The 25257-nt window shown below is 47.3% G+C and overlaps 4 protein-coding genes across 5 annotated transcripts; 3 read left to right on the top strand and 1 right to left on the bottom strand.

Annotated features, from left to right (window-relative positions):
* The first annotated feature begins 1149 nt into the window (after positions 1-1149).
* On the top strand, positions 1150-7816 carry LOC110214526 (uncharacterized). Its single transcript, XM_078151717.1, has 3 exons — positions 1150-1180; positions 1531-2516; positions 6802-7816. The coding sequence occupies exons 1-2, from the start codon at positions 1150-1152 to the stop codon at positions 2268-2270; spliced, it is 771 nt and encodes a 256-aa protein (XP_078007843.1). The 3' UTR covers positions 2271-2516; positions 6802-7816.
* Positions 7817-12973: 5157 nt separating this feature from the next.
* Positions 12974-21983, top strand: CLDN9 (claudin 9). 2 transcript variants are annotated; one of them, XR_013485937.1, is made up of 3 exons: positions 12974-13174; positions 13675-14108; positions 21688-21983. XR_013485937.1 is itself a non-coding variant. In XM_020995486.2 (2 exons), exon 2 carries the CDS (start codon positions 14234-14236, stop codon positions 14885-14887), a length of 654 nt encoding a protein of 217 aa, XP_020851145.1. In that variant the 5' UTR covers positions 12974-13174; positions 13675-14233; the 3' UTR covers positions 14888-15711. The 2 variants fall into 2 exon arrangements, 1 of the variants encoding a protein (XP_020851145.1); XM_020995486.2 differs by lacking the exon at positions 21688-21983 and having other exon boundaries at positions 13675-15711.
* On the bottom strand, positions 16257-22481 carry LOC110214522 (claudin-6). The gene is made up of 2 exons (XM_020995482.2): positions 22008-22481; positions 16257-17610 (listed from the first exon to the last, which is right to left on the bottom strand). The coding sequence occupies exon 2, from the start codon at positions 17587-17589 to the stop codon at positions 16924-16926; it is 666 nt and encodes a 221-aa protein (XP_020851141.1). The 5' UTR covers positions 17590-17610; positions 22008-22481; the 3' UTR covers positions 16257-16923.
* Positions 22482-22548: 67 nt separating this feature from the next.
* TNFRSF12A (TNF receptor superfamily member 12A) lies at positions 22549-24977 on the top strand. Its single transcript, XM_020995487.2, has 5 exons — positions 22549-22674; positions 23451-23555; positions 23785-23919; positions 24008-24065; positions 24411-24977. Coding segments are annotated over exons 1-5 (372 nt in total). The 5' UTR covers positions 22549-22601; the 3' UTR covers positions 24412-24977.
* The last annotated feature ends 280 nt before the right edge of the window (positions 24978-25257 follow it).

Genomic DNA, 25257 nt, shown 5'->3' on the forward strand with positions numbered 1-25257 from the left:
GAAACAGAAACTCAGAGAGGTTTGGTAACTTCCCAAAGGTCACACAGGCAGTAAATGGAAGAGGCAGAATTTGGTCTTCTAACTCCAAATCTGGAGCCCTTTTTGATGATAGTAATTAAGGCTCAAGGTCACTTCCTTCCTGAAGCCTTCCTTGATACCCCCAATTTGAGTGATCTCTCTTCTTATAATACTCCATTGCCCTTTGTTGCTGGGTCTCATTTAACCTAATACTTTCCCTTGTTCTATAGCTCTGAGGAACTTAACCCCATAATCAGTTTTATCCCCATTATCAGATGGCAAACTCCTTTAGAGTAGGGAAGTCACTTCATTCCACTTCAGACACCTAGTTAGGTGCTAGGCCCAGAGCAACCAAAGACAAAATGAAAAACAGTCACCCAAACAGAACTCAAGGAGTTCACATTCTCCTGGGAAGATACATTTATTCTTCTTTAGGACAGTTTTCTCATTTGTATAATGAGGAAGTTGGTCTAGATGAGCTCTAAGTTTCCTGGTTGTTGTTGAATACTGATCAACTCTTTGTGACCCTATGGACCACAGCATGCCAATACTGTCCATAGGGTTTTCTTGGCAAAGATACTGGAGTGGTTTGCTATTTCCTTCTCCAATGGGTTAAGGCAAACAGAAGTTAAGCAACTTGCCCAGCACCACAGGCCTAGTAAGTGTCTGAGGCAATATTTGAACTCAGGACTTCTTGACTCCAGTGCTCTATTCACTGAGCCACCTAGCTAAATTCTATAAACTTATGACTGTGCTTTATTTCTAGATAAATTCTATGTACCTGTGACTGTGCTTTATTTCATCTTTGTATCCACCCCTACTTTTCAGTGTCCAACAACACAAGGCCTTCAGTTTATTGAACTGAATAACAGGTGATTACAACAAAGGAGAAAGAATGTTGGCTTTGAATCATAGGACTTGGGTTCAGATGTGACTATGATTGCTTCCTGTGTAACCCTAGGCAACCAATCAACAGACACTTACGAAGGCATTTATAGGACTTCCCTAGTCCAGGTGAGAAATGATGATGGCCTGGGAAACATAGTGGCCATGGGGGCGGTGGAGGAGGTGGATTCTTCCACCTGACTTAACAGGGGATTGGATAGAGGGCACAGCCCGACCCTCGCATAAATGGGCAGGACGGAAGACCAAGAAGGATCGGGTGGGCAGCTAGGAGGAAAACCTACCATTCAACTTTAACCTCTGATCCAGGTCTAAGGCCCCTTCAAGCTTTAAAACAAATGACTATAAATAATTAAGGAGGCGGGGCAGGATGGAAAGTAGGAGGAGCTATATGCACGCCCTACTTTTTACTGGCTGCGGCGGTTTTGGCCGGCTTGGGTAGTTGCCATGACTTCGATCGCGTAGAGGCTGAGCGTCCTTGGCAGCCTGTCCGTCATTGGCCCCTGGACACGTGGCTTGGGGAGGCTTGCGTCCGATTGGCCGAGACTCGGGAGGGGGGAAGGAGGCGGCGGACGCGTGCGTGGCTGTGAGCGAGGCCGCGCGCCTAAGCCCCTGGTCTGCGCCCCTCCTCGCCCGGCCTCGGGCACAGAGACCCTGGCGGCGCTGCTTCCCCGCTCCCGCTCCCACCCCCACCCGCGGCTGTCCCGGCCCCGGCTCTCCCTGCCCCTTCCCGAGCAGCCTCAGCCGCCGCCGCTGCCGCTCCCACACCTGCCGCTGCCGGGCCTACCCCCGGGCTTGTCCGCCGGACCGCCGCCGGCCTCGTCACTGGCCGAGCGGCCGCTGCTGCCCGAGCTGCCGGTGCGGCCGTCGCCGCTGTCCCCCCGCGGCCCTCCGGGCGCCTACGTGGCGCTGCCGCCGCTGCCCGCGGAGGCGTCCGTACTTCCCCTGCCCCCGCCCCCGCGCTGTCTGACCTGCCTCGCCTGCCTCGCGGGCCCCTAGCCGCCCCCTCCCACCTGCCGCTGCCGCCGCTGCCCCTGGCCTCCGAGGGGCCCCGGCCGGCGGTGCGCCCCCCACGGCCGGGGCCCCTAGGCGAGGCCCCCGCGCAGCTGCTACCGCCACTGCCCACCCGCCCCACCTTTCTGCGCCTCCTCGCCCCGCCGCCCTCCACCTGCCCGGCGCTCCCGCGCCTGCCCCAGGAGCCCTTCCCGGTGGCCGCCCACCCCGCGGACTACCACCCACTGCCGGCCTTCCCCAGCGCCCCCAGCCCGTCTCTGCCGACGCCCCACTTCTTCCTGTCCCCACCCAGCTCTTGGCCCGATCGGGTTGCTCTGCAGAAAAATAGTCCCTGAGCACCTGGAGCTCCTGCCGATCCAATTTAGCCCGGGGTGCCATTGGCCTTGTCTTGTAGACACTCTGGACGAGTGGCGCTCGCTAGGTAGCCCTTTGATGGGTACAAAAGATCAGCCCCTCAGTCCTGTGTTGCAGACAGGTGGCTTGCTTCTTCGCCTCCAGCCAAGTCTCGCTGGCTTCTGCCTATGACCTCTGTGTCTCCCAAAGGGGTAGACCCCCCCACTTCTGGGGAAGAGACACAGCAGGTGGGTGAGTTTACCTTCATGTCTTTGTCTCTCCTCTTTGCCTCTTACAAAGACTTGTCTTCTGGTTGAGAAAAGTTGTGGTATCCTGGAATTGGAAATGACACTCAACTGTCCATGAGCAGTCCTGGGTTCTAGTTCTGGCCCTGCCATTCTATTGCTGTGAATAACCTTCACAGCAACTTACTCTCTGTGTGCTTCCCCATCCTACTTTGTAAGTAAAATGAAGGTATTCCATGAGTTTTAGGACCCTTTCTCGTATAACAGTCACTTTTCAGAACCTCTTAATTAGTTGGCAAAATACCGCATTGAAGGGATGCTTTTCTGGGCATTTAGGGAAGTGGTGATCTAGCACTGGTTCATTAATATAATCTTGTTAGATAAGCATTCCCCTTTTCGATAGATTCCAGACTAGTTGATAGGGGGATATAGTAGAGAGCAGCATACTCATATTTCAGCAAGGTTTTTGGTAGTTATAATATCTTGGGGGACAGGATGGAGTAGAGGACAGTACAATTAGGTGGGTAATTATACCCTGAAAGAGGTGATTGAAATATCGCTGTAAAATGAAGGTATTTATCTAGATGGCGTCTGAGGTCCTTCCATCTCTAAATCCATTCTGTGACATCTGTGATCAACCTGGAGAGAGGTATCAAAGTGGAGTACCCCATAGTTCTCTTCTAGATCCTGTTCTTTTTAACATTTTTATCAACAGCCCAAAGGCAAGAAGCTTGGATATTTAACACATCCCTCATAGAATTAGAATCTCAAAATACCCACCCAGCATGTTAAAGGGATGGGCCAAATCTAATAAAATAAAGTGGAATTTCAAATAAATGCAAAGTGTTATGCTAGGTTCAAAAAGAAATTCAACTATATACCAGGACAGGATGGAAGAGAGGTGGTTAGACAATTCATGTGAGAAAGGTGTGAGACTTTTAGCATTCCACACCTAGAGGAAGGCTGCATTATAGAATCATGGTGTCCAGAAGATGAAATAAGTCACTGAGATAGAATTGAAAGACAGGTTCCCCAAAGGAAACGTTTAGTCTCTAGGACTCTGGAGACCTGGGTTTAAATCTTGGTTTTGACACTTTTATTAGCTCTATGTACCCTTGAATAAGGGCTTTTAGATGCTTTACCTTCTCCAAGCTTCAGTTTTCTCCTTTATCCTCTTAAGGAAAGTGCATTGTAAACCTTAAACTGCTAAATGCTTATGAGTTGTTGTTGTCTCAACGCAGTCTGCCCTAATTAGCCTACACCTAGAGTATTGTGTTCAGTTTAGGGTAACACCTTTTAAGAGAAATGGTGACAAGTTGGAGTGTGTCCAGAAGAGGGCATCCAGGATGGTGAGACTCAAAACTATTCCATATAAGGATTGGTTAAAGAAACAAAATGCCTAGCTTAAAGAGAAGGCATTTGTGGTAGAGGTGATGATCACCGTCTTCAAGTATCTGAAGGGTTTTCTTGTGGAAGAGGGAACAGAATTGTTTTGTTTAGCTCCTGAGTGCAGAACCTGAGCTAGTGCTAGTGCCCCAGAAACAGATTAGGACTGTCCAAAGCTGAAATGGGCAGTAAGTTGGGGGGCTTCCTAGAGGGGATCCATGCTTCATGTTAGGGTTTGATTCATTTCACCCATTATTTACCAAGCCCTTACTATGTGCTAGGCCAGGGGTAGGGAACTTGTGGCCTTGAGGACACATGTGGCCTTCTAGGTCCTCGAGCATGGCTTCTTGACTGAGTCCAAGTTTGACCAAATGAATCCTTTTATTAAGGGGATTTGTTCTGTAAAGTTTGGATTCGGTCAAAGGGCTTCACTGGAGGACCCAGAGGACCACATGTGGCGTTGAGGGTGCAGGTTCCCCACCTCTATATGGGTATGTTAAGGCAAAACAGTCCCTGACATCAAGGAACCTATGTTAGGGAGAGGGAGTAATATGAAATAAGTCGGGAAAGATTAATTCAACCCGGTAATCTCTGAGATAACTTCCAGCTCAGATTCTTTGATTCCATATAAAATGTCTATGTTGGAAGGAGTATTAGACTAAGGTCCTTTCTAATCTAGCAAGTTCTAAGTTCACAGAATAAAAAAAGGACAAACATATTTACTGATTTAAAAAAAGGGGGGGAGGTGTTGAAGGGAAGCTGAAAACTATACTGGTGAATTTGACCTTTGTTCCTGATAAAAACAAAACGAAACAAAAACGCTAGGGGCAGCTAGGTGGCGCAGTAGATAAAGCACCGGCCCAGAAGTCAGGAGGACCTGAGTTCAAATTCTACCTTAGACCAAACACTTGACATTAGCTGTGTGACCCTGGGCAAGTCACTTAACCCCAATCCCCACCCCCCAAAAAAAGATTTCTTAGCAGGATGATGGGAAACATAGTAGTTAAGTGTGAAAGAAAAGAACAAACATAAAAACGCTAGGAAAAAACCCAGTGAATTTCTAGAAAAGCACAAATTGGTAACAAAGCCAACATTGCTCAGTAGTGTTAGGGGACTAGTAGATCAAAGAATACTTTAGATATAGTTTACCTAGATTTTAGCAAAGTAATTGATACAGTCTTTGATACTTTTTATTCTTTTGGACACAAATGGCACAAGATAAGCTAGACCAGAGGAGTCTAATTTATGTCCCCCAAAACTCCCAAGTGAGGCCTGAACCAGATTAAAATGTAATTGGGAAATATGTAACAAATAAAAGTACCATAAAACATAGAGAATGTTAATAGTGGTTTTCTAAATGAGTATGTGACACCACTGAACTAGACAGCTGTTTGGTGGATTCTGAAGTGTTGTAGAACTGCATGCAGAAGAGTCAGGTTTGCAGGGAGAGTGCTAACTGTGTGCGTGCCCGGCCCTTCACTGTTGAAGTTATTGATAAACATGTTACAAGCATAGATGGCATGCTTAGCAAATCTGTAGATGACACAAAGCTAACACATTGTCTGAATCCCTATTTTAAAAGTTACCAACAAGCAATAGCATTGGGCCAAGTCTAAGATAATAAAATTAAAAAGAAGTAGTTACCCTGAAAAAGATCTAAGGTTTTTGGTGGCCTGCTACCTCAAGAAATCAGTACTGTGCTATGGAATGGAGAACAACGACCATGATCTTGTGTTGTATGAAGGGGTGTCCTGTCCAGGACTAAGGAGGGGCTGGTCCCACCGTTCTCCTCTCTGATCACACCACGTCTGGGAGAGTTGGGTCCTTTTGAGTGCCATGTTTTAGGAAGGGCATTGATAACCTGGGAGGGTACATCAGGGTGAAGGAGTTCAACATCATGAAGGGCATTTCAAAGAACTGACTTGGGGGAATCACTCTCCTCAAGAATTTAAAGGGTTTTTTACCCTGGCAGGAAGAATTAGATTCTTTTGGCCTGGCCCCATCCTAGAGCAATGGCCCTAGAACCCTAATAAGCAGTGGATATAAATCGTTCAAGAGGCAGATATAGGCTTGATTTGAGGGGTGGGTTTCTAGCAAGTAGAGCTATCTAAAAGTGGAATTGGTTGCCCCACCCACCCTGATGAGAGGCAGCTAGGTGTGGAAGTGGCTAGTCTAAATGTGTCCTTAAGACATTTACTCAACCGTGTAATCCTGAGCAAATCACTTCATCCCCTTTAGCCTAGGTTTCCTTATTTGTGAAATGGGGATGATAATAATATACCTCCTTCCCAGGGTGGATGTGAGGATCAAAGGAGATAACATTCGTAAAGTACTTTACAAATTTTAAAATGCCATATAAATGCCAGCTATTATTATTATTAGAGGATGTCTTTAAATAAAGGCTGGATGATGCTATAATAGTTTGTTCCTTTTTTTTAATTATCAAAAACCATTTTGTGGATTATGAAATCATGCAATAATCACCACTTGGAGGCAGACTAGTTAATGGATAAGGCCCACATCTTAAGGCTTATAGTTTATACTTTGAGGAAAGAGTAGGAAAACTATAAAATTACTTACAAATAACATTTTAATGTCACTAATATTTTTTTAAAGTCTCATAATCTGTGTGACAGTATTCTTGAAGTTAGATCTTGAGTGAAAAAGGTTTGGAAGACCCATGATGAACCCAACAACGTTGCAGTGTTAAAGGATGCATGATACAGATTTATATATACAGGAGTAACATATATAAGAGCAGTGATCTTGTCTTTCTGTTGTGTGGCAGCTGGCTGCTATAAGGGACCTAGTGCCCCAAAAGGTGAGTCTAGAAGAGTCTTCTCGTCTTCTCCCTTCCAGCTTCTTTCCAAAGCATTATAAACATGTCCTTCTTATTCCTCAGATGAATCCAGACCAGGTGAAAAGTCAGAAGTTTGGCTTCTCTGGAAGAAAAAGATCCTGCCTTTGGTGTGACTGAGCCCAGAAGATCTAGTCAAAAGAAGTTCAGAATCCCTGGTTTCCATCCCCTAACTGGGGATGGCAGCTGACCCTCTGCCTGGTGGTCCTGAGTTATTAGTTCCATTCCAAATCCTCTCCTTCCTAAGTAGATGCTGCCCATGGCTTCTTTCCCCCAGACCCCTAGCCTTAGTGAAGCTTTATACCCCACCTTGAGCCAGAAGTTCTGAGCAGCAGCTGCACAGACCCTCCTGTCTCTGTGTCTACGCCACCTGCAGGAGCTGAGTCTGATTTCCTGCTAGGAGTGGCACAAAACAGAAATTCAGACCAATGTAAAAACCAGCCTAATAGTTCCTGGCTCTTGGAACAAAATGGGAGAGTTGGTCGAGTTTGCATAATCCACAGAGGGAGTTTACTAGTTAACCCAGGTGAAGAGGTGGGACTGGGAAGGGAAGGACTGAGGTCAAAGGTCAAACCAACTGAAACTCTTTAGGAAAAGAAAAGCCTGCTCAGTGAAGAATTTGAGGGAATCAGCCTACTCATTTTTCTGAGCCCCCTTAGGCAAGGCAATGTTAATGAAATCAGCTGAATGGAAGAAGGAAAGTATGGGGTCTTAGCTAATTCATAATGCTTGATGATTTCATCAGTCTCCCTAAGCCCTTCAAAAATTGATTGGGCTGCAACTGATAATACTATCTGGCCTAAGAAGCTCAGTGTTCCATCCAGGTTTAGAGTTAAAGGTTAAACAGTATTTATTAAAGTTCACAGTATTAAAGTCCCTAGTATTACATGGCACGGTTTTGCCTGTGAAGAGTTTATAATCAAGACAGGCTCAGCAAATGTGTCCCCCACCCATGGTCATATCTATTTCCTTTTCTACCATGAGGCAACCCAAATTGTAAAATTTCTGGTTTTAATGTTGGAAATTTACAACTGAATAAAGTCTTTGTTGTTTTTGTCCACAGGCAGCCTTTCCTTTTGATTGTTTAGAAGTAAAAATCATACTTGGGAACCAGGCACGTTTGTGCCCTAGGTAAGGTCTGAAGAGTGTTAATACTGTCTAATCAGGAACAGCACAGAATAAGCACTTAATACATGTCTGGATTTAATTTGTTAATGTGAGTTGTTAAATCACAAAAGAGATAGGTTCATGGCAAGCAGAATTTTCTGTCACAGAAAAACACACGTCATAATAAAATACCTTTGTTCCCATCCCCTACATAGCAAGTAGCCCCCAGGTCCAGCTTGTCTTCGCCTAGTCCCAGCTGTGCTTAATAACATTGTTTGTTCTAGGCTTCAGTAACTTAGGGTAGCTGGGAGAGCCACCACAACAGGAGATGAGGCACTTTGGAGATGGGTATATGTAATACTTTGAGTCAGAAAGAATCACTTAGAGATTGATTGGAAGCGCTGAAGACATTCTGAAGGAGGGCAGGTTTCTGTCGCAAGTGGGAAAGGCATGTCGAGTGTCCTAATTATGAAGGGAGTCTCGTTTCCCCGGAAAGGTCCTGTCTGAGCTTTCCTACAAGTCTCATGTGAAAGTAATGACTGAGGTTGAGACCTAGAGGTTTCATTTCCACTTTGGGGCCTGGGAATCCATTTGGCAACAATTTCCTATGGCTCTTTCCCATCTGCTTTCTCCCTCAGCAAAAGCAGGAACCCAGCCCCAACCAGAGTTCTTATCTTTTTAACCTGACTCAGATTTCTTGTAATATCCCAGATAGGAGCAGGCCCACTGGAATGAAGGAAGCTCAAAACATCATAGAAGGTCAGCGTAGGGAACTTGTTACCTAAAGGCAGAGCAAGGCCCAGCAACCCCACAGGTGCCTCAGTTTCCTCCCCTAGGAAAACTTACTAAACAAAAGGGTCCCCTCCCCCAATTCTTCTCTTTGGTGAGTCAGAGACCGGATAGGGGGTTGGGGACCTCCACAGTCCTTTGCATAAGTGTTAATAAGCCATTGAAATGGTAACTGGTCTGAGGGTGGCTCCCACCCCCACCATATCAATTGCATTCCATCCCCAAGCTTTCTCCTTTGTCTCAGTCCCATTCCTCTGTCTCTGGACTCCAGTTTCTAGTTTAACCCTTTCACACCCAGAACCACTCCCGGGTGATTTGCCTTTATAGGAAGGAAATAATGAAATATTGTCCCCACCCTTCCCCCAAGCCCTTTCCATCTAAAGTTTAGTATGGGAAATGGGGTGGGGTAGAAAAAGCCTAGGCCAGTCTGCTCTGGATTGCCTTGTAGCACTATTCCATTCCTTTCCCATTGTACCTACCACTGCATATGGACTACAAATCTCATTTCCTACCCCACCAATCCAAATGGTCTAATCTCCAGATTTCCCTTTTCTTAGCACCACTTTCTCCACCAGCCTTAAGGTTTAGTGAGAAGAGCACTGGGTTTGGAGTCTGGGGATCTAGGGTCCAGTTTTCTCAGTCACAGTTAGAACTCTAAGTCATAGGAAGATCAGAATTCAAATCCAGCCTCAGACACTTATAATTACTAGCTCTGTGACCTTGGGCAAATCACTTCAGATACGTTTGCCTGTAAAATGGGAATAATGGCAGCATCTTCCTTGCTGGGTTGTTGTGGAGATCAAATAAAATATATCTGTTTGAAGAGCTTAGCACAGTGCTTGGCACGTAATAGGCACTGTACAAACCCTCATTCCTTCCCCAACTTAGCTGGGTGATCTCCACGCTTCAGTTTCCTCAACTGCTTGAAAGTGAGAGGTGTGTAACACTTGTATTCCCCAGTTCATTGGGTTGTAGCGAGAATCCAATGAGGTAATATGTTCAGAGTGCTCTGTAGCCATAAAGTGCTCTATCAACGTCAGCTCTTATTCACCTCTGGTCAACTCCCTGACTCTCTCCTTTCTGTCTAGGGGATTTGGGCTGGAGGGAGGTGGGTGTCTTACCAAAGGGAGAAGGAAACTGAAATACAATTGGAGGGTAACTTCACTTTCAACAAAAGACCATCTTGAAGGAAAATAAAGGATCCCCAGTCCTCATAGTGTAGTACTGTGGTCTACACTTTAATACTTTAAAAGATGAGTGATTTTTTTTTAGCGTGGATGCTCCCCGAAAGCCTTCCTACCTTGGCAGGACCCACCAGTTTCTGCTGTGTTGTACAGTCTTCGAAAAATTTCAGCTTCACTTCTACAATAGGACCCTCAGTGAATAAGCTTTAGTGGAGTATCACATTTTAATTTGTAATATGTTCATCTGTGTCCAAACCTTTTGCCCCATTACATTCTTTGATATCAGGGACCATTTTTTTAAGATCATAGAATTTAGAGAAATGAGCTATTTTAGGAGGTAGAGGAGCTGGGTTCAAATTCTGTTGGGCTATTTGCTAATTCCATGACCTTGGACAAATCACTTAACCCTTCTGGGACGTAGTTTCCTCAATCCATACTGACCAGCCTAGGGAGAAGAAAGAATAGGTGTTGTGTCAAGGTTACTTATCAGAGGGCCAGGGGGTCACTAAGTTCCCGACTCAGAAAGAAGCTACTGGGCAATTTCAATCCCATCCCAATTCTCTCTCTCCAGACAGATAGCTTTCTTCCCTGAAAGTTAGTTGGTAAAACATTTTGATATTAGAGTTGAGTAGATTTGACAATTTAGGAAAGGAAGAAATAGAAAATTCGCCCTGACGAGTTGCCATGGCAATTACCCACCCCTGCAAACACCCAACAAGAGAGAGAAAAAAGTTGGTTGAGTCCAATTACTTGCATGCAACTTCCTGGCTGAAGGTTTCAGGACTTGAGCAGGGTGGGGGAAGGGGAGTGGGGTATTTACAAGGGTCACTGGGCTGTCTCCTGGAGCAACCAGGCAAAGAAGCCCTTTACCTTGAGTTGCACAAACCAGTGGGACAAGATTCCTGATTCCCCTTGGAGAAAACAGAAAATTCCATTGTCAGCCTCTCCAAAGGTAATCATCACTATCTGGTCTCTGGCTCCTCACTCAGCTCAGAAGGAGGCCCTGTTCATCCCAGAGGTGGTATTTATCTCAAAGATTTCACAGCCTCTTCTTATTACCTCTCATATTGTGACATACTGTGATGCCTCAAGTCTACTTTGATACATTTTTGTTGGAATTAAACCCTCTATCCCGTTGGCCTATCAGTGAAGACAGAGCAGTAGATTTGTATCCATAACGCAGCCTCAGAATGGTGTTATGGGTCACTTATTTCATCCTATCTCTATGAGGCATAAAAGGAATTATAGAGATGATCTGACATCCTTTGTTCTATGTATGTGCCCTCTTTCAGCTCTGACATCTATCTATGACAGAGGAAATGTGGTGTAATGGAAAGAGTCCTGAACTCATAGGCTCCAGGCAAGTCACTTCATTTCCCTGACCTCTGTTTCCTTATCTATAAAATGAAGTTAAACTAGAGGATCTTAGGGCCCCTTAAAGCTCCAGATTTATGAGGCTATGTCCTAGAGTTCCTTCTAGTTACAGGGGTCTATAGTTCAAATTCTTTCTGAGCTCTGTATTCTAATTCCTATTTTGTAGATGAGGACATCTGAAAGAAATTCCACAACTTCCCAACCATCACATGGCTGGTTTATGGCAAAGTTGGGACTAGAACCCAGGTCTCCTGACTCTTAGTGAAGGGCTTTCTCTGGCAAACTGTCCTGACCCCTGAGTCTTCCCTCTGTTTTGTCTTCTTCAGCTTCACCACTCCTGGTGATCTGTTTTTTTTCCCCTAAGACCTTTCTTCCAAACGTTTTGTCACTTTTATCAGAAGGCTCTTTCAGCCAGGTCACAGATGGCTGGCTCATGGAAGGAGGCATCATGGTATAATAGAGGAAGCTGAGGCTTTGAGCCAGAGAACCTGTCTAGAAATTCCATCTCTGCTACTCACTCTCTGTGTTATCTTAGGGCAGGTCAATGACTCTCTGGGCATCAGAAACTCAGAAAAGGAAGGGCCCTCAGGCCGTCTCAGCAAACCTATAGCAGAATAAAAATCTTTCTCCTCATCTGTCAAATAAGGGGCTTCCCTTCCATTTCTAAATCCCATGAGGATTATGGGTCTCTCTGTGGAGATAGAGGTGCTCTCCAGAAGTCTTGGAGGAAAGGGAACCATGAGGTACCAGGTACTGAGGGATTTGAAAGATGGAGGAGGAAGGTGACACAGGGAGTGAGGACCCTGGGAGGAAGAGTGAAGAAGGGCTAAATTAGGGCCAAGGAAAAAAGAATTAACTACCTACATACATAACACTTTAAAGTTTGTGTATCTCTCTCTTTTGGCATTTAACAAATGTTTATTGATCGATGGTCAATGTTCCACTTAAACATGAAACCTAGGCACATATATAATATACCACTGTGTTCTCTTTTGACCTTAACAAAACTCTACAAGGTATTATTACAGGTACCATCATCATCATCACTTTGTAGAGAAATTAAGGCTCAGAGATTAAGTGACTTATCTTTTCATAGAACCACTAAGTATTAGAGACAGGATTTGAACTCAGATCTTGATGACTCTCTAAATATTTAGTTGAGAATGGTGTTAACAGGAACAAGCTTCCCTTAGGCCTTTATAGGCTGTCCTAGAACTGCCAGAGTCTCTGAGATATTCTGTCATCCTCCTCACACCTCAGTTTCCTTCTCTCATTGGACTCCTTTCTCTAAGTCTGACACTTCCAATGGTCTTTGTAACAAAACAAGTTTACTTGAGGCCACCTGGGGAAAACAGGAGGAGCTTACTTCCCTTAGGGGACCAAGACACAGTCAAAGGGCAGAGCTGCTTCTTGGGACCCCTTGGTGGGGTTGGGTCACAGAGATGGGAGACCTTCCCCCATAACATCCCTCTCCCCACCACAGAACTGCCCCACCCCCTCATGGGCTTCTTCACAGGCTCCTTTGTCCTAGTCCCCTCCTTTCCCTATCTCTACAACAGACTCTTTGTCTACTTGGGGAGGGAGGGGGTTGGGGTGCCAGAGACCCTGGATGAGTAGTTTGTTTCCCACAATTCAGCTCTCAGTCCAACTAGAGGGGGGAGGGGAAGGCACACCTGAGCTGCAGGTGGGGGGGGGCAGGCTTTCTAGGCCGTTGCCCTGGTAATGCCACCTGAGCCTGGCGCCAAACACCTGTTGCCTGGGGAACAGATCAGGCAGGGCCCTTCCCCCGGGAGATGCAAGAGCCCTTGAGCTGAGACTGAGACAGATCAGATTCCCTAGGTCCTGGGGGTGGAAGGGAAACAGAAACTAGAAAGGGGGGGGCATGGAGAGAAAGGTGTCAGAAGAGACAGATACTGGGGGCAGGGGAGCGGAGCTGCTGTGAGATGGAGGGACAATTACAAAAGGTAGGAGGGGGTCAGCAGAGAGAAGACAGATAGGGAGGGGTGCAAGTTTCACGAGTCCCTTGACAAGTTGTCAAGAACCTAAAATTAAGGGGAAATTTAGGGGTCAAAGTTTAGATTTGGGATTCAAGTTGTTTGGCCTATTGCAATATGTTCCCCCCTTCTCCAACTCAAGGGACCCCAGGCTAATATCATCACCCCTGCCCATTTGTCCTTCCATCTATCTTTTTCTACATAGCTTTGGTGGTTCTCTGCTTATTACTTTCCCCTTTTCTTTCCTATACTGTCCCTGCACCCCACCCCTCCAATCTCCCCCACCTCTTCCACAAATGGTTCTCGAACCCACACAACAGCCCTGTGGGCACCCCCAGCTTCACCCCGCCTCCCACCACCTCCTCCTTGTTGCTGTGGTTCCCCCAATCAACAGCTCCCAGACTCCCACTTTCACTCCTCCCCTAGCTCTAGTCCTATAACAACCCCTGCCCTTGCCCTTCCTGCTCCAGGCACTTGAAGTGAAATCCTGGGGAGAAAGTCACCTAAAGGAGGAGCACCCTGGCTTGGGAGCAGACCCAAGGGGAGAGCTATCTGATCCCCAACCCTACAGGAAATGAGCATCAGAAACCTTCCCAGATTCATCCAGAACAGAAACCCGGACCAAGCAGGGGAACTGAGACCAAGCTAAGAAACGAACATCGGACGTTGGACAGCTTCCTGGAAAGCCAACAGGAGCGGTGGCAACTACAAAGATCTTATTACTTGGGATCTTTTTAGGTGACCAGGACCTTTCAGGTAGGGGAAAAGGTGGTTGGCCAGATACAGGGAAGGATCCAGTCCAAATGGAGATGCTTCTTATACTCTAGAAGAAAAAGAGCAACAAAAACCGAGATCCATCATTGGGGAAGGAAGTAGCCCAGTCTTGGACAAGGGGATCATTGATGTAAGTGAGTCCTCTATTCCTTTCCCATTGGGTACTAACAGCCTAGAATTGCACTGGAAGCTCTCTGATCCCTTTCTCCCAAGTTCGACCAAGGGTCATAAAGATTGAGAAGACCTGAGGGGAAGATGGCTTCAACTGGGCTGGAACTCTTGGGCCTGACTCTAGTGGTGTTAGGCTGGCTGGGGACTCTAGTATCCTGTGCCCTGCCCCTGTGGAAAGTCACAGCCTTCATTGGCAACAGCATCGTGGTGGCCCAGGTGGTGTGGGAAGGCCTGTGGATGTCCTGTGTGGTCCAGAGCACCGGCCAGATGCAATGCAAGGTGTATGACTCCCTGCTGGCCCTGCCCCAGGACCTGCAGGCAGCTCGGGCCCTCTCTGTCATTGCTCTAATGCTTGCTTTGCTGGGTCTGCTGGTAGCTATCACTGGAGCCCAGTGTACCACATGTGTGGAAGATGAGGTGGCCAAGGCAAGGATTATGCTGACCTCAGGGATCATCTTCCTCATTTCGGGGATCTTGGTCCTGATCCCCGTGTGCTGGACAGCCCATGCCATCATCCAGGACTTCTACAACCCCCTGGTGGCTGAAGCTCTGAAGAGGGAGTTGGGGGCTTCACTTTACTTGGGCTGGGCAGCTGCTGCCCTACTGATGCTAGGGGGAGGACTATTATGCTGCACCTGTCCCCCACCTCAGCTTGACCGGCCTAGGGGACCCCAGCTGGGATACTCTGCTGCCTCCCGATCAGGGGCCTCTGGTCTGGATAAACGGGATTATGTGTGAGACAGACTGAAGAACCAGCAGCCCCAACTCCAGACCCAACTAGGACTCTGAAAGTCACTCAAGGGCATTGACCCCATTCATTGGCCAGAAGGAATCCTGGCTCCAGTGCTGGACTTGGCTTACCCTAACTTTAGCTTCTAAAGCCTAAGCCAATCGACCATTTTGATCTTAAGAACTTTTACCCACGTTTTATTAACACTAAAGGAAATCTTATGTCTTTATATATACCCTATTTGTAACTACCTCCTAATCTGGATAGAAACCCCTGCTTCATTGTATCTTCATTGTATTTCTTCCAATACTGATTTCTCATCTGCATAAAAAAAAAACACACCAACCCTATCTCAAAAGTTTAACTGGGAATGGGCCCTAACAAGAACCTCTTTGTTTCATCAGTCCATCAAGCTCAGATCTACCCTCCACCTCCAAAACTGTTTTTCCTCCCAGAATCCAAATTAAACCTCAGCCATCAAAATGGCCCTAAGCCCTTGCCTCCTCCAAACCCCACGAGACATTCTAAAGTCCAAACCCCATAAATGGGCTTAGTCTTACTTGGTTTCAGTCTCCCCTTTGTGATCCTTTAGACCTTTACCAGAGCTTTGTGATTTCAGAGCAGAGTGCTCTTATATGATCTCACCAAATCTCATGAGACTGTTAGGGCAAGTATTACTTTCCCTGTTTTATAGAGAAAACAAATGCAGAGAGGTTGAGTGACTTACCGGATGTGCCCTAGGCCCCAGGGGAAGAGCTGGGTTTTCCAAGTCTTCTGCCTTCTCTAAGCTCCATTAATGATATATTGCTCTTCCACTCTCCTGAGTCAGATTCTGACACTTCTAGCCACAGTCCCCATGGAAAATGCAAAAAACACCTGGCCTGTCCTTAGAACAAAGTCGTAGATATCTCAAGTACATTTAGCCCTGGTTCCCACTTCTGCCCAGGCTGCACTCCCAGATCCACCACCAGCTTTTAGGCAAAGGTTGTACCTTGCCCAAAGACTTCAGTTTCCCCTCCATGGCTAGGAGCCCAGCTAGCTGGTTACCTAGTTGTCCGGACCCAGCAGCATCAGCTTCCAACTCTACCTACAAACAGGAATAAAGAAGTGCTTTGTAACTGGCCTCCATCTGATTTATATGTGGGGTTTTGGTGGGAGGGTAGGGGACAAAACATACTGTTTGCACAGGGAGGCCTGGTACCCCAAGCCCCAGAATACTACTCAAGGGTAATCTTTTATTTCTAATGTCAGGAGATGAGCCTTTGGACTGCATACCTGTGGAGTTTTTTCAGTCCTCTCCTCCCACCATCTCAGGCCTCCATGCTCCCTTTAGTTACCCCAAAGTCAAGCAGTCTCCCACAAACAGAGACCACCACCATTTAGCAAGACACATTTTATTCTCTAAAAATCTCAAACCATGGAAACTCCACAAAAAGAGACAGGGAGGGAAGGCACCAGCATGGTGAGAAGGTGGGGGAAGTATTTGCTGGATTCTGGATTAGGAGGAATATGTTAAAAGCTGGATACAAGAGCCAGCATGGAGATCACTTCCTTGCCTTCTGGGAGTCCAGGAGAATCATAGTAGCTATCACAGTTCCCATGGAGACCGAGAAAGGCTAGTGGAATCTTGGTGGTCCTGTTTTCCTGGGAGTTGGGAATGGCAAAGACAGAGCACACTGGAGAACTTTGCACTTGATAGGTTTAGAATTCAGTCCCACAACCAAAGAGGGTTCTAGCATTTCCAGAGAAGTAGCATAGATCTTTGTGGTATCCAGGAAAAAATGCTGGAGCTCTTAGGCAGCATCTCTGTAGCTACTCACCCAAGGATGTCTGGAAGACATCAGTAGCATCAGTAAAGACCAGGAAAAGATGTGGAGTCATGTTCTTGGCTCAGTCATCCAAGGGGTTTAAAAAAAAAAAGAAAAAACTAAAACTCTCAAGACTGACAGGGATCACCTGCAACTTCATCTTGACAGGGAAGATGGGGAAAGAGGACTTCCCTTATCTTAGGGAGTCATTTGTTGCTTTCTGCCCCTTTCCAGATTCACACGTAATTCTTGGTTGGGTATTCAGAAGGACCTCTGGAGCCCACGGGAGGAGCAGAAGCAGAGTACCGGGCCACATAATGGCTTGTGCTTCTCGAGTTGCCCGAGGGGCAAGTGCAGCACAGCAGTGACCCACCTAATATAAAAAGGCTTGCAGCTGCCCAGCCCACATACAGGCTGTGCCCCAACTCCCGTTTCTGAGCATCAGCCACCAGGGGGTTGTAGAAATTCCTGATGATCACATGGGCAGTCCAGCACACAGGGATCAGGACCAGGACTGCAGTGATGAGGAAAATGACCCCTGAAGTCAGTACGAGCCGAGCTTTCGGTTCCTCATCTTCTACACACGTGGTACACTTAGCCCCAGCAAGGTAGATCAGCAGGCCCACCAGGGCCAGAAGCAGAGCTACAACCATGAGGGCTCTAGATGCTTGGATGTCATGAGACAGGGCCAACATGGAATCATGCACCTTGCACTGCATCTGGCCAGTGCTCTGGACCACACAATTCATCCAGAGGCCTTCCCACACCACCTGGGCCACTACGATGTTATTGCCAATGAAAGCTGTGACTTTCCACATAGGCATGGCACAGGCGGCTATGCCTGATATCCAGCCCAGTAATGAAAGGATGATGCCCAGGAGCTGGAGGCCAGCAGAAGCCATGGATGCAGGCTTAGAGAAGACCTGCAAGAGGGGAGAGAGAAACATATTTTGGATTGGTAGCTTCATCCTCTTTGGCTTAATTCTGAACCAGTCCTAAATAGCTCACATTTAGGCTAACCTACCTTACCTAGTCAGTGGCTTCAAATCCCTTCATTAAACAAGGAGCCTTTAATAGGTAATCCCATCTATTGGATATAGCCTCCTATTGTACAGTGTGACAGCAAAAAGCTGCAAGAATATGGTGGAAAGAGCACAGTATCGGATGTTAGGATGCTTGGCTTTTAGTCCTCCACCTACCATGAATTAACTAGCTCTGTGACCTTAGGCAAATAACCTCTTTGAATCTGATTCCTCCTTAAGCGGGTTGTAAGATCCCCAAAAGATACCTCTTCCAGACATTTGGAAACTGGGAAATTAATAAACTGGAAACTTAGGGCAAGGATAACAGAATTAGTTGCAGCTTTCAAAGTTTGAAGCTTAGAACCTTGGAAATTTAAGCATGAAGACTGAAGGATAACCAAGGCAGGTCCATTCCTGAATTTTTCTATCAAATTAGCCTTATCACATCAATGAATTTTCCTCTTTGAGAAATCCCTCACTTCAGCCTCAAGCTTCTCACCTCACATTTGACCCCCAACAATGAATACATTTAATCCTCATTTCCATTGCAGAGTCCCAAGACTGTGCTCATTAAATTTCCCTAGTCTCCATTGTGGAAAGAGCCAGTGAAATCTGGGTTCTAGTTCCTACCCTAGGGGTAGTCATTTCTCTCTGGGCCTCAGTTTCCTCCTCTGAAGAATAAGGGGATTAAATGCCCAAGATCTCTTCTTATTTTGAAGTGCCATGCTCAAATTTTACTTCAGTTGTACCTCCCTCACTCTCAGATTTGGTTACTACTATTCCCTTCCCTCGAAAGAGACTCATAATTTGCTTTACAAGTGTTGCACCAAGATTTTTGTGTGTGCCTAAATAGATCTAGGATAGATAGGGATGGCCAGTGGAGAAGGAAAACTCAAATTCCACCTATTGTCCTCTATATCCTTTCCCAAAATAGATTCTCACAGTTGGAAAGGACCTCAGAGGTCATCTTGTTCAACCTCCCACCCCATGCTGGAATCCCCTCCACAATTGTCCTGACAGTAAGCCAGCTTCTTTGTGGGTATCTCCGGTATTGCTAAATCACAAGGCTGATTGGTTCACTCTGCTACTGTTCCCCAGAATCTTCCTGGATCTAAGTGTTTGAGATTTATTTGCCTCATTATAATTTCTACCCATCTGTCCTAATTCTACCTAGGAGAGCCACAGATTATGATATATATATTGAGCTTGGAGTCCACCAATACCCCAGGCTCAGGTAATTTTCCACATGAACTACAATCTGGTCCAACTTCCCCTAAACTGTATAGTTGTTGTTGTTTTTTAAATGCAAGACTTAAAAGTTATCCTTGTAAACATTTATCATTTTATTTTGAGCCTTGGCTGTAGGGGGCATTTCTCTTCCTTCCCAGCTGGTCACCATTGATCCTCAGCATTTTCAGTCCCTCTTATACAGACAGCACTGACTCTTCTACTTTGAACTAGGTTTAGAACTGGTACCAAAACAACATACTGAGACCCTCCCACTGCACTCACCCCAGGGCAAGACTTGGACACTCCCAGGTCGGCAGCTTAATTGACTTTATCTACTAAGAAAGACCTCCCTCAATGCCCCCTCCCCCATCAAGTTTCTCCTTTCACAAACAAGTGCCTCCTCCCCCACCCCAATCCTATAGAAGTTTCGGATCAAATCGCTTCTCTACTCAATAACTTCAAAGGCTCCCTACAGCCTCCAGGATAAAGCTCAAATGCCTTACTCTTAGATTCCCATACTCAAGGGCCACCACATCAACTCTAGCCCCTCCCCTACCAGTCCTATTGTTCATCCATTTACTAAGTCCCTACTATGTGCCAAATTTCCAGTGCTTAGGCAAGGGACACACAGAGATTAAATACTTGGTTTCAGCCCTCCAGGGAATTTTAAATCTGCTCTACTTCCACAAGGTTTCCAGGGGCAGGAATGTGTCACTCCCCTCCCCCAATTCTACCTGCAGAGGCATTGTAATATGGTAGTAGGATTTGGAGTCAAATGATCAAGTTCCTTAGACATTTTCTCTCTCTGACCTCTTCAGTTTCTTGCAAAATAAGAGGGCAGTGGGCTAGGTGAGCTCTAAGATCCCCTCCAGCTTGAAATTTCAGGATATTATATTAAGTATCTTTCAGGCACCTTCTGGTGCTAACTCCCCCACCATGAAGTCCTTTTTGATCCCCAAAAGTGAGCCTTCTCTTTACTCCTGAAATTTTATTCCCTATTATATCACTTCACGCTACCTTGTGCCACCATGATTTGGGTCTTTTTATCTGGTCTCTTCCTTCTCCAACCCTTCTTGTCAAATTAATACCTGATAATATTTCCTTCTCAAAAAATCTTCAATGGGTCCCCATTGCTTCTAACATTGCCAGACAAACAAGTCTGGCACTAAAGTCTATTTCCCCACTAGACACTTTTCCACTGACCGGCTAGCTCCCATGCCCGGAATGCACTTTCTTCCAACTCTCAGAATCCTTAAGTTTCTTTCAAGAATAGTAAACTGCTGGGGTGGGGTGGGGGGAGGGAACTCTTAGAGGAAACCGTTTTCTGATCCTTCTTAATTATTAGTTCTCCTCAAATTATCTAGGCTTTACTTACGAAAAGTTGAATTCCCTATAGAGAATATCCAGACCTTAAGAGCAGGGACTCAAATTATGAGAAAAGAACAGAAACAATTCAAAGCTTAGATGAAATTACAGATCGTTCCCCTTTTCATGTATCCCCAGCACATACCGCAGTCCTTACACGTGGTAGGGATTGTAACATTTGTTGAATATTGTGAAAATTGAAACTCTTTTTCCTTCCAACTTCCCCAACCTGGAGTTACAGCCCTTTGCATATAATTCACATTTATATAATTTATATATATATATATATATTTCACATAATTTATACATCAACTTAATTGACCCAAGGTGGGTAGCAAATCTTCCCCAATTTTATAAAGAAGGAAAGCCATCAGAGCTAGAATTTGAATCTAGGTCCTCTTGATTCCAAGACCAGGGCTTTTTCCACTATACACTAATTGAAAATGAAATGATTCAGCCCCGCAGCTCCCGCTGTGGTTCTCCTATGGAGTTCCTAGGTTCTTTCAAAGCTCAACTCAAATATTAAAAGTATTTTTGTCAATTATCCCAGCTGCTAGTGCCTCTCTAAAGTTACCTGCCACCTACTGTATATGTGTACAGTCTCTCTGATAGAACTAAAAAGCTCCCAGAGGGCAGGAACTGTTTCATTTTTGTCTTTATACCCGCAATGCCTGGCACATTTGATAAGCTTTATACATTCTTTTTCGAGTTGTTTTCTATCCCAGGGATTCCCTAGATTCCAGGCCTTGGACAAGTTACTTGTTCTATTTGGGCCTCAATTTCTTCATCTGTAAAATGAGGCAATTGTATTAGGTCATCACCAGTTTTTCAACAAACATTAATTGCAAGACACTAAGGTCCCCCTCTATACTTATTCCTAGTTTGGCCCTGGTCTTGGGGTAGCCCCTGGAGACCTGAGCCCCATTTCTAGGAAATTTCTTCCCCTCCACCCCATCTCCCGACAGAAGGGATTAACCCGGGGTGCAGTCATCAGGTGGTTTTACGGGGTCAGGTGTGGGAAGGGGACCTCATGGATCCTCCCACTCTACAGGGGTCGGAAGGGGCGGACCCCAGGCCAGAGGACAAGGATCTTCTCCAGCGGGAAGAGTGGCCCAGTCCAAAGTGTAGAGAGTAGGGGGGTGGCGGTGAGATGGGTTCGGGCCTTTTGTCCCGAGAGAGAGAGAGAGAGAGAGAGAGAGAGAGAGAGAGAGAGAGAGAGAGAGAGAGAGAGAGAGTGAGAGAGAGTGAGAGAGAGAGAGAGAGAGAGAGAGAGAGAGAGAGAGAGAGAGAGAGAGAGAGAGAGAGAGAGAGAGAGAGAGAGAGAGGAAGGTTGATTTTTCTGGAAATTTAGAGAAAAGATAAACACCTCCACTTCCATTCTAGGAACCACAAGGAACTGGGGAAGTCCGGTCTTGCTTCTGTCCCTTCGGGACCTGGGAATCCGAACCGTCTAGCTCTACTTCCATGGACGGACGACTAATGTCCTTCTGCCCTAAAGACTGTAATGACTTCACTAGGACCCAACCCCAAACATCTGATTCTTCCAACCTAGGACCAAGTCTCGGACTCTAGACCTGGAGGCTCCTCCACTGGACCCAAATAAAGTGGCTGTTCTAATGCTGAAACCTCGGCGTCCAGCTCCTAGCCTTGGGGGGGGTGCAGCCCCCTTTCTGGTGGGAAGAGGGCCAGCGTCCCAAACTCACCTGCCTAGGAAGCAACGGGTGCAGTCAAAGATCAGGATAGAGTATGGGGAAAGGGGGCGGAGGCAGGGGTCTTAAAGAGGCCGCGAATGCCCCCGTGACGTCACTGGCGACCCGCCTCCCCCAGGGAGGGGCAGAGACCCCTGCCCAGTACTCGAGCATCTGGGCTTCCTGAGAGATCCTGGAGATGGCAAACTAGAACTTTTCCCTTCTCTGAGTGACGAACCGCTTAGCTTCAGGCTATGAACAGAGGGCTGGAAAAAGATGTAACCGGTAATTGGATGGACCAGGATGCCTGGGTTCTGGGAGACGAAGGGGTTTGATAGGGAAGTCGAAACTTTGGGGGAAGGGTCACCAAACAACTCCAAAGCCTGAGTTGCAGGGATAAGAGTCTGAGAAGAGACTCCGAAATGACACTGGGCTCCCAAGACACCTGGGTTCATTTCGGGGAGCACCGTGGACTGGCAGCTGGGGGACTGGTCGCCACCACTGGAGGCGGGGTCCGGACTGGGACCGCCCCGGATAGGGTGGGCGGCGGGCGTGCCTCCCTGAATCCTTGTCCCGGCTCAGAACGGGACCGGCCTCGGGAGGTACACCATGGCTCTCGGACCGCTAGTGGTACTACTGGCGCTGACTGTGCTGAGATTGACTTGGGGGGAGCCAGCCTCAGGTAATGGGGTTGCCTAGCCAGGGAACACTGACACCTGTCCGGGAAGTGTCCATGGGCGGAAGACTACCCCAGGTAGTCCGCTGTGGGTGAAGGGGAAAAGTTAGGGTGGAAGAGGATGACTTTGGGGCACGCCTCCCCCAGCGTACTTCCGAAGCCGGGGTGCTGGAGGCGAAAGGAGACCCCTAGACTCTGCCCTACTTGGCTGATCGTAGGATGGAGGGGGGCACTCCACGTGGGCATCTCAGACCCGGACCGGTGAACACCCCGCCTCACAATGACTTCACGCCCCAGTAATGTGAGGGGGAGGGGTGGAAGGGGGGGGTTGTCGGCCCAGCTCCCGGGACTGAGTCACAGGCTGCTGGAAGGAGGGGGGGGGAAGAGTTGGACATCTCCTTTAATACCGCCGCCTCCCCCCTCCTCCAATCTCCTTCCCCTGTCCTGTGCTCTCCACCTCTATGGTGTCTCCAAAGAAGCCATTCCACCGAGCTTTAAGGACCCAGGCATCCTGCTTTCTCAGCCCTTCCAAATCTAGCTTTCAGAACCCGAAAGTCCTGCCCCCTAGGCCTGCGGTCACCTGTCTGGAATGTCGGAGGGGGGCGCTTGGGGGCTCTGATGTCTGGCTGGTCTGACTCACCAGAAACTAGAGCTCTAGTCCTGACCTCAACCCCCGGAATAGCCCTGACCTCTCTCTCCTTACCCCCCCCCCCACCAAACCATCCTGGGGAAGAGAGCGTAGGAGGTTCCTTCCCTCAATTTTCTCCCCTTTTTCTTCCCAGCACCCTCCCCCTGTCCTCAGGGCAGTTCTTGGAGCCCAGATCTGGACAAGTGCATGGACTGTTCCTCCTGTCCAGCTCGACCCTACAGTGACTTTTGCCCTGGCTGTGAGTGAAAAGGGGCTGGAGGGAGACCAGGAATTTTTTTGGGGGGGGAGGGAAGCAGGACAAAGTTTGAGAGAAGGGTAACAACGTTTAGGGTCAGATTTTTGGGGGAAGTAGGCTGGGGAGCTAGGGCAGCTTTTTTTCTAAGGGGGGGTAAGGTGGGTATTTTGGAAGCTTGTAGCAGAATTGTGAGTTTGGGACCTTCAGTGACTTTCTTCTTCCTCTCCTCCAGGCACCACAGCACCTCCGCCCCCTTTTCCTTTGCTGTGGCCAGTCTTGGGGGGTACACTAGGGCTGATGCTCATTTTAGGGCTCCTTTCTGGCCTTCTGGTCTGGAGACAGTGCCGACGGAAAGAGAAGTTCACCAGTAAGTATATCACCTCCCTTGTCCCCTTTAGCTTTATGTATGTTGTTACCTATAAGGGTCCTAATATTCCCATCAACTTGGCTTATAGCCCCCATTGAAGAGACAGGAGGAGAAGGATGTCCAGGCACAGCTTTGATCCAGCAATGGTAAGCCCCTTTATCTCTGCTAGCTTTGGCATTGACCCAAAGTCCAGCACACTTACCTCTACCCTAGACTAATCATGGTACTCTAGACTAACATTGCCACATAAAGCCCATTTCACTTCCTGGGCCTTAGATGGGGGGAGAGGAGAAAATGGGAGTAGGACCTTTCTCTATGATGATTTGTGCCCTTTTTTAAAATCCTCATTCATTCTCTTGGCCACTACTGAGCACCTACAATGCAATTTCTAATTCACTTGGCGGTAAGGGTGGGAGGGGAAGGATAAGGTATGTTTGCATAGAAATGTCCCTGACCTCAAAGACTTTACAATATTACTCTCTTTCTGACAGATTCGGCCTGTTCCCAACTTTGCCTAGTATTGAGGGGATCTCACCTTCTTGGCGTTCCCGTTCTCCAATGAGATTCCCCCCTCACACACACATTCTTCTCTGACTCTACATTTCTCTTCATATATCCAGAAGAGAAGTAGGGACTCAGACCTAGGGTCTTATCCTAGGACTGCTCACTGGCTGAAGAATGCAACATTTGCACAATTGGGGGATGGGGGGGTTTCCCCTCCCCCAACAATCACACTGCCACCTCCCTCCCCTGGCAGCACTAGGGGCTCTGAGCCAAGAAAACACCCCTTAAGTATAGGAGGACAGATCTAACACTCAGGACCTTGATTTCCAGTCCTCTCAAATGTGCTGGGACAAGGCAGCTGTATCTTGTTGGAGGGCAGGGTGCAGTGCTCTAACACCCTAGAGTAGGGGCTGGTCCTCTAGGGGAGCTGGCCCTGGGTTCTTCCCCCTTTGGCCAGCCCACAAGGTAGGGGAGATATTTATTTGGGGGAGCAAGGAGGGAGGGGGGAAGGGAGGGAATAGAACATGTATAAATAAAAGTTATTTTGATTTCAAGTTTGATTCTTAACTTCATTTCAGTGGAGAGGCAAGACTCCCATTCCCCCCCCCTTGATACATGGGTCTGAACTCAGTCTCCCTCTAACAGAGCTGGGCATCTCCATCCCCCTTTTTGGCCTGGTCCCCAACTGTTTCTTTTGCTGGAGCAGGGAAGAGTTTGTGTGAGTCAGCCGGGGGTGGGGGCGGGGCCCTGACTCACACATTCTCAATGTCTGGGCGGGTCTAGCCCTGACTCGCTTTCCAGGGAAGACTGAAAGGAACCCTGGCATCTGTCCCC

The sequence above is a fragment of the Phascolarctos cinereus genome, unplaced genomic scaffold (assembly GCF_003287225.1).
Source record: "Phascolarctos cinereus isolate Bilbo 61053 unplaced genomic scaffold, phaCin_HiC Scaffold_4;HRSCAF=312, whole genome shotgun sequence".
Lineage (NCBI taxonomy): Eukaryota > Metazoa > Chordata > Mammalia > Diprotodontia > Phascolarctidae > Phascolarctos > Phascolarctos cinereus.

Coding starts and splice junctions, on each gene's coding strand:
- CLDN9 (XM_020995486.2), top strand. CDS start 14,234: ATGGCTTCAACTGGGCTGGAACTCTTGGGCCTGACTCTAGTGGTGTTA.
- LOC110214522 (XM_020995482.2), bottom strand. CDS start 17,589: ATGGCTTCTGCTGGCCTCCAGCTCCTGGGCATCATCCTTTCATTACTG.
- TNFRSF12A (XM_020995487.2), top strand. CDS start 22,602: ATGGCTCTCGGACCGCTAGTGGTACTACTGGCGCTGACTGTGCTGAGA. Junction 22,675..23,450: donor TTGGGGGGAGCCAGCCTCAG/GTAATGGGGTTG, acceptor TTTTCTTCCCAG/CACCCTCCCCCTGTCCTCAG. Junction 23,556..23,784: donor CAGTGACTTTTGCCCTGGCT/GTGAGTGAAAAG, acceptor CCTCTCCTCCAG/GCACCACAGCACCTCCGCCC.
- LOC110214526 (XM_078151717.1), top strand. CDS start 1,150: ATGGGCAGGACGGAAGACCAAGAAGGATCGG. Junction 1,181..1,530: donor GGAAGACCAAGAAGGATCGG/GTGGGCAGCTAG, acceptor CGCGCGCCTAAG/CCCCTGGTCTGCGCCCCTCC.